At 49.8% G+C, this 7,135-nt stretch overlaps 1 protein-coding gene across 1 annotated transcript in view; it reads left to right on the top strand.

The window, feature by feature from the left end:
- Positions 1-1,004: 1,004 nt before the first annotated feature.
- The window catches only part of LOC108797724 (zinc finger protein 850-like), a 73,363-nt gene continuing 67,232 nt past the window's right edge, over positions 1,005-7,135 (top strand). The window contains exon 1 of the mRNA XM_018569376.1: positions 1,005-2,044. Coding sequence (XP_018424878.1) covers positions 1,026-2,044 — 1,019 coding nt within the window. The 5' untranslated portion in view covers positions 1,005-1,025. The remainder of the gene's footprint in view (positions 2,045-7,135) is intronic.

The raw sequence follows: 7,135 nt of genomic DNA, 5'->3' as shown, positions 1-7,135 counted from the left end.
TGTTCAGTCACTACAACAATCTCTTCTTCTCCCCCCTCCTCTGTCAGTAGACAGTAATGGGGGGACGGAATGTTTCTAGTGGGGGGAGTCAGGAGCCATCAGCCTCTATTAGACTCCGGCTCTCCTCCTCACATCATGTCATTGTGTGTTACCAGCCAAGAGACGTGACCAGTCTCCCCCACACACACACTCTGGGGTCTCTCATACATCTCAGTACAGGGGGCTTCACTCTCATCTTTATTCACAGACCCCGGAGACACCAAAGCTGAGGAGGAGGAAGAAGGACATGTGAGGATTAAAGACGAGGAAGTTCCTGAAGAGATCAGAAATGGTCAGTAATAACACTAAATCTAGAAACAAATCATAAAATGATAACATCCATTGAGAGGTTAATGAGAGTATAGTATCACACCCAAAGATTCTCAGAAGAGATGATCGGGTTGGTACTCCAAGTATGATTAAGTTGGGAGTTCATGTTCATGAAGGCGGAGCCAAACATTTGGTTCTGTTCCATGATATGAACTCTTTCTGATGTCCTGCTATTTAATTGCACACAAGTGATTCTTCCTCACGTCTTATTTCATGCAGATGGACAATTCAGTAAGCACAGCATGGAAAAGCTTCTCGTCATCTCCACGGATGATGGAACACAAGATGACGTCACATTGGATTCTTCAGAAGAAAACCCCATTACCCCAAACTTCCATCCAACACCTCAAGGTGCAGATGTGTCCTCTGGTCCCTCTACCAATGGCGGATGTTCCTCAGATACCATCCCCCATCAAACAGCTCTCAGTGATCGAGAATCCTTTTCTTGTTCCGACTGCGGAAAACGTTTTACCCAGAGGGCCCATCTCGCTTCACACCAGAGGTCCCATGTTGTGAAGGAGCCCCAGTCTTGTTCTGTGTGCGGAAAGTGTTTCTCCTCCAGAAAAGTCCTTAGAGAACATCAGAGGACTCACAGCGGAACAAATCCTTTTTTGTGCGCCGAATGCGGGAAAAGCTTCTCTTCCAAATGGTCTCTTATGAGACACAAAAGAGTCCACACGGGGGAGAAGCCGTATTCATGCTCGCAATGCAGGAAGTGTTTTTCCCTGTTGACCAGTCTTATTAAACATGAAAGGACTCACACTGGAGAGAAGCCATTCTCATGTCCTGAGTGCGGGAAACGCTTTAGGCAGAAATCAGACGCGGTAATGCACCAGAGAACTCATTCAGGAGTGAAGCCGTTTTCATGTTCCGAATGTGGAAAATGTTTCACCCGTAAAGGAGCGCTGATCACACATCAGCATGTGCACACTGGGGCTAAGCCATATGCATGCTCGGAATGCGGGAAATGTTTTGCCACCAGCACTCATCTTAGCTATCACCAGAAGACTCACATGTCCGAAAAGCCGTTTTCCTGTTCCGAGTGCGGGAAGTCCTACGCTCAGAGAGGGAACCTTATTTTTCATCTCCGATCCCACACGGGGGAAAAGCCGTTTGAATGCACCGAATGTGGGAAATGTTTCCCTCACAAAGACAGTCTTATTAAACACCAGAGGTGTCACACGGGAGAGAAGCCGTTTTGCTGCAATGAATGCGGGAGAAGTTTTTCCTGCAAACAAAGTCTTATATCGCACCAACTGGCTCACCAAGGGGTGAAGCCCTATTCATGTTCGGAGTGCTGGAGGTGTTTTTCCAGGAAGAAAAACCTAATCACGCATCAGCGCGTCCATACGGGAGAGAAGCCATATTCCTGTTTGGAGTGCGGGAAAGGCTTTATCTCCAGATCTCATCTCAACTATCACGAGAAGACTCACATGTCTGAAAAGCCGTTTTCCTGCTCCGAATGCGGGAAGTCGTACACGCTGAGAAGGAACCTGATTTTGCACCAGAGAACTCACACGGGGGAGAAGCCCTTTTCATGCTCGGAATGCGGCAAATGTTTTCCTCAAAAAGACAGTCTTGTCAAACATCAGAGGAGTCACACGGGGGAGAAGCCATTTCCCTGCACCGAGTGTGGAAGATGTTTTTCTCAGAAACGATATCTGATTTCCCACCAGTTGGCTCACACGGGGTGAAGCCGTATTCATGTCTATCATGTGGGAGGAGTTGACAGATCGAGACATTGGTAGACATTAGAGACTTCTCTCTGATTTCATCCAAAGTTTGTATTTTTGGCGGGAAACCATTTCTTCATATTCCCGCACTACATAGATTCCCTATAAGCTGCTGACAAATATTAACACAATGTGAAAACATTTATGACTCCTCGAATTCTGTAAAATGAAGCCCCCTCCATTTGCCCTAGACCAGGGGTGGGCAACCTTGACACTCCAGTTGTTGAGGAACTATGAGTCCCATAAGGCAATGGAAGACTCTAACAGCCTCAGTCATGAATCCCAGAGACAGCCATGATGGAATTGGAACTTCCACCACAGTTGGAGCGCCAAGGTTGCCTAACCCAACCTTAGGCTCTTTGAACAGTGTCTTCTCTGTTGGGTGGCCTTAGACCAGGGGTGGGCAACCTTGGCACTCCAGTTGTTGAGGAACTATGAGTCCCATAAGGCAATGGAAGACTCTAACAGCCTCAGTCATGAATCCCAGAGACAGCCATGATGGAATTGGAACTTCCACCACAGTTGGAGTGCCAAGGTTGCCTAACCCGACCTTAGGCCCCTTGAACAGGGTCTTCCCTTTTCCTTGGCCTTAGACCAGGGGTGGGCATCCTTCACACTCCAGTTGCTTAGTCTCATAAGGCATTGCAAGACTCTAACAGCCACAGGAATTATGGGATTTTAAATTCCACCACAGCTGAAGTGCCAAGCTCGCCTAACCCTACCTTACACTCTTTGAACAGGGTCTCATCTTTTCTTTGGCCTTAGACCAGGGGTGGGCAACCATTGACACTCCAGTTGTTGAGGAACTACGAGTCCCATAAGGAATTGCAAGACCCTAACAGCCTCAGTCATGAATCCCGGAGACAAGCATGATGGAATTTGAACTTCCAGCACAGTTGGAGTGCCAAGGTTGCCTAACCCTACCTTAGACTCTTTGAACAGGGTCTCGTCTTTTCATTGGCCTACCTGAGGTCAAACACCAAAGGTTGAGGGGCTCACTGACTGGTCTGAGTTGATGCTGATCTGGCAACACTATCAATCCACAATTCAATAAATATTTTTTCTACTAATACTGTGTGTGTGCGTGTCTGTGTGTGTGCGCACATTATTTTCTTACTAACAGAACTTTAAAAGACTTAGAAAGCAGCTCAAATGTTTTTGAATACCACAGCGTCCCATCCATAACACTGTGCCATTGGAAGGAGCAACGAGGGATTGCTTGAGAGGTGAGTATCAGTAGGGGGAGGGGCTTCATCCAGTCATTATCTCTTTTCTCTAAACGGGCAAAGTTTCAGTGTCTCTGTAATCACTGATTCTACATTTTTGGAATACCAGAGGTGCCCGTCTTTTAGGCATGCTGCTGCTGTGGGGAATGGCTTTCTTAAAGGGGCTTTCCTCCAAAACAATCGCATGCAGCTTTGTCTCAATATACACTGTGACTATCCTGGATACTTACACTACCAGTTCTTTGCTTCCACCTCTCCTGAGGCACTGGTGCATGGCCCCGACCTCCCAGCTGCCTCCTGGGAAGGCTACGTCGTCAGTGCTTTGCAGAAAGCCTTTGCAACAATACCGCGAGTGTCACGTACCTGACTGGAGACTGGTTGGATGAGGAGGCTTCCCTTGCACTTCGTGTCCCCCAAACTCTGAGGATGGGAACAGAGCCTGAGAAACAACAAGTAGCACGGGTGCCAGTGGATGGGGCAACACCGCGCCGGGCAGAAGTCCGGAATCATGATTGGGTAGAGCAGAGCCGAGCTCACATGGGGCGGACAGCACGGTACCAGTAGGCAGAAGCGAGGTCAGGCAAGCCAGGGGTCACCCCAGTCGGACAGCACGGTACCAGTAGGCAGAAGTGAGGTCAGGGGTCACACCAGTCGGACATCACGGTACCAGTAGGCAGAAGTGAGGTCAGGCAAGCCAGGGGTCACACCAGTCGGACATCACGGTACCAGTAGGCAGAAGTGAGGTCAGGCAAGCCAGGGGTCACACCAGTCGGACATCACGGTACCAGCAGGCAGAAGCGAGGACAGGCAAGCCAAGGGTCACACCAGTCGGGCAGCAAAGTACAAGGGATGAGGCAGAGGCAAGGTCCAGTAACAAGTCCAAGGTCAGAAGGCCGGCAGCAGTCAGGTTCAATCTGGGTCAAGATACAGGAGCAGCAAACAGGATCACAGGGAACAACTGAAAGACCATCCAGCAACTGAGCCCAGACTGCGCTTGCTTTAAAAAGGGAGATCAATTCAGAGGTACTGCATCACTTCCTGTGCGCCAGATTAGCGTGCCTATGCGCATAAATCCTGATGCGCACACAAGTGCTTGTTTTCCTATGGTACGAAAAACGGGACCACGCACATGCGCAGTAGACCTGGTTACCTTACAGCGAGAATTCATGAAATGTTCAGAGATCTTGGGAAAAACATAATTGTTAATAAGTCGCCACGGCTACGGCAATGTGTGGATGGCGTAATCCCACTGCAGTGGCCATGGCAATGTATAAACAATAGCAAACGGCTCCAAATCTCCCACCTGCGCTGTATGAGATCTGGTGCTGACATCATCAGTGGGAAAACTTTTTGCAGGCCCACCGATCTCACCAGATCTCACACAGTGCATACAAGATGGTGGTGTGGGTTTGGAGGAGAAGAAGTGGTGTGTAAGCATGCAGCAATATAAAAACAAAAGGGTCAAGATAATACCATTCAATGTGTTTTGGAATAACTATTTGAGTAATGGGGGCAGCTTAGAAACGGTTGGGGGACGGGTTTAAAGATCTAATCTTGATAGATACCTTGAAGAAGAGAGCTTTTTTCCCCGGCACGTTCATTAGGGGATATAGGAGACCTCCGGGGTATAAGCTTGCCCCTAGAAGGATGGACAGTAAGCGGAAAGCAGAAGTATATCCTCTTCCTGCTGGGGGTTATACCTCCCTGCACAGGAAGTGAGAGTTCAGTTATATTTTAGTATCTTAAGAGAATAAACATCTGGAAGGACGATTTTTTTTATCTCTTTGGAGTATCGTTCCGGCTTCCATCAGAGTCACATGGAGCCCCCAAACTGGAAATTCACCAATAGAAATACTCTAGCCTAGTTGCTTGTGTTTCCCCCATCAGTGTAGCACCAGACCCCGAAGTCTTGCAAGACAAGTATGAAAAAAAGAGCTCTGACTTTCCTGCTCTACAGACTTGTTTTGGGACGATGATGTATTATTAAAGCCAAGGGGTCAGCATAAGAACCGGGCAACTAGACACTCAGGAGATCAGCGAATGTACACTATGTGGCCACACGCATGTGGATACCCCTCCGAATGATGGAGTTCTGGTGTTTCAGGTGAAGGGTGCTGTTAATGCTAAAGGCATTTTGGACAATGATGTACTCCCAATCATGAAGGTCCTTCTCTGTTCCGGCATGACCGCGCCCCTGTGCACATAGCCAGCTCAATAAAGACATGGGTGTGGTGTAGGAAAGCCCTGAGATCAACCCTACTGAACACCATTGGAATGCCAAATGCATGCCAGGTCTCATCCAAGATCAGTAGCTGACCTCACAAATGGTCTTTTGGCTGAATGGGCACACATTCCCACAGACACCCTCTCGTGGAAAGCCTTCCCAGAACTGCGGAGGCCGTTAGAGCCTCGAATGGGACCACTTCCGTATTAATGGCCATGGTTTTAGAATGGGATGTCTAACAAGCTCATATGGGTGCGATGATCAGGTGGCCACAGACTTTTGTCTCTTAGGCTCGGGAACCCAATGGCATGGCTGACACGTGATAAATATGGATAAGTCTAGAAACTAGGGATGCACCGATACCGGTTTTTCGGTATCGAGTACGAGTGCTGATACTTATATTTCAGTACTCGTCGATGCCGGTACTTCCGGTAGCATAAAGCCGTCTTCCCGAGCAATCAGGAAGCCGGGAAGGCTTCTTGATTGCCCGGGAAGCCGACTCCATTCTGTTTGGCCGGATGGATGCTGATTGATGGGGAAGCCGGCTTCTCAGCAAATCGGCATCGAGGCCGGCCAAACAGATCTGACGACACGGCGACACGACCCCCACCCTGCAGGCACCTCATTCCCCTCACATAGATCCTCAGCATTCATTAACGTACTAGTCCCTCTGCCAACTGGGCAGACACCACTCTCCAACCGCTCTCAGATCTGCCGTCTCCTGTGCGCACAGTGCCCACGTTATCGGCCCTCAGCCTTCTACTGCGCATGCGCAGACTGCCCGGCGCTCTCATTCAGAAATCCTGTGCATGCGCAGTAGCAGGCTGAGGGCCGATGGGCGCTGAGCACAGAGGAGACGGCAGATCTGAGCTTGGAGAGCGGTGTCTTGCCAGCCGGCCGAGGGACTGGTACGTTAAAGGAGAACTATGAGGCGAGTGAAAATCACTCAGCTTCATAGTTCGAGCCGACGTGTGACAATGAGACTGTCACAGGTCGGCTCAATAGATCGGGAAGTGAGCGAACACATACCGGCGTTCGCTCACCTCTCGATCCTGTGCCTGCAGAGAGCCGTTACTGTCACTCACCTCTCCCTGCAGGGATTCCCTTCCCCGATTCTCCAGCGCTGACTGGCGGAACGGACGGGGGAGGGGGCGGGTACAGCTGGCTCTGCCTCTAGATAGGCAGAGCCAGCTGTCACTCACGCAGCTGGGCGGATCCCGGCACAATTGTCGGGATTAGTCCCGGCTGCAGCGTCTCAGTATACCGTGAGCTGTAACTCACTATATACTGAGCTTTGGGTGACGGGAGGACGCTAGTTTGTGTCCTCCCGTTTCCCTTAGGAGAACTATGGGGAAAAGCCTTAACCCCATAGTTCTCCTTTAATGAATGCTAAGGTGGGGGTCTTGTTGCCATGTCGTCAGATCTGTTTGGACGGCTCGACACTGATTGGCAGGGAATCCGCAATCAGCCGGCCAAACAGCATGGAGCCAGCTTCCCGGCTCCATCTTTCCTCGGGGCACTGCCGGTCAGAGGAAATCTCCCTCTGTAACCGAAGTTCCTGTATCGGGGGAACGGTATTTGGG

Source organism: Nanorana parkeri, unplaced genomic scaffold (assembly GCF_000935625.1).
Source record: "Nanorana parkeri isolate BGI_ZX_2015 unplaced genomic scaffold, ASM93562v1 scaffold1326, whole genome shotgun sequence".
Taxonomy (NCBI): Eukaryota; Metazoa; Chordata; class Amphibia; order Anura; family Dicroglossidae; genus Nanorana; species Nanorana parkeri.
The sequence above is the reverse complement of the archived record's forward strand: the minus strand, read 5'-3'. Positions and strand labels throughout refer to the sequence as shown.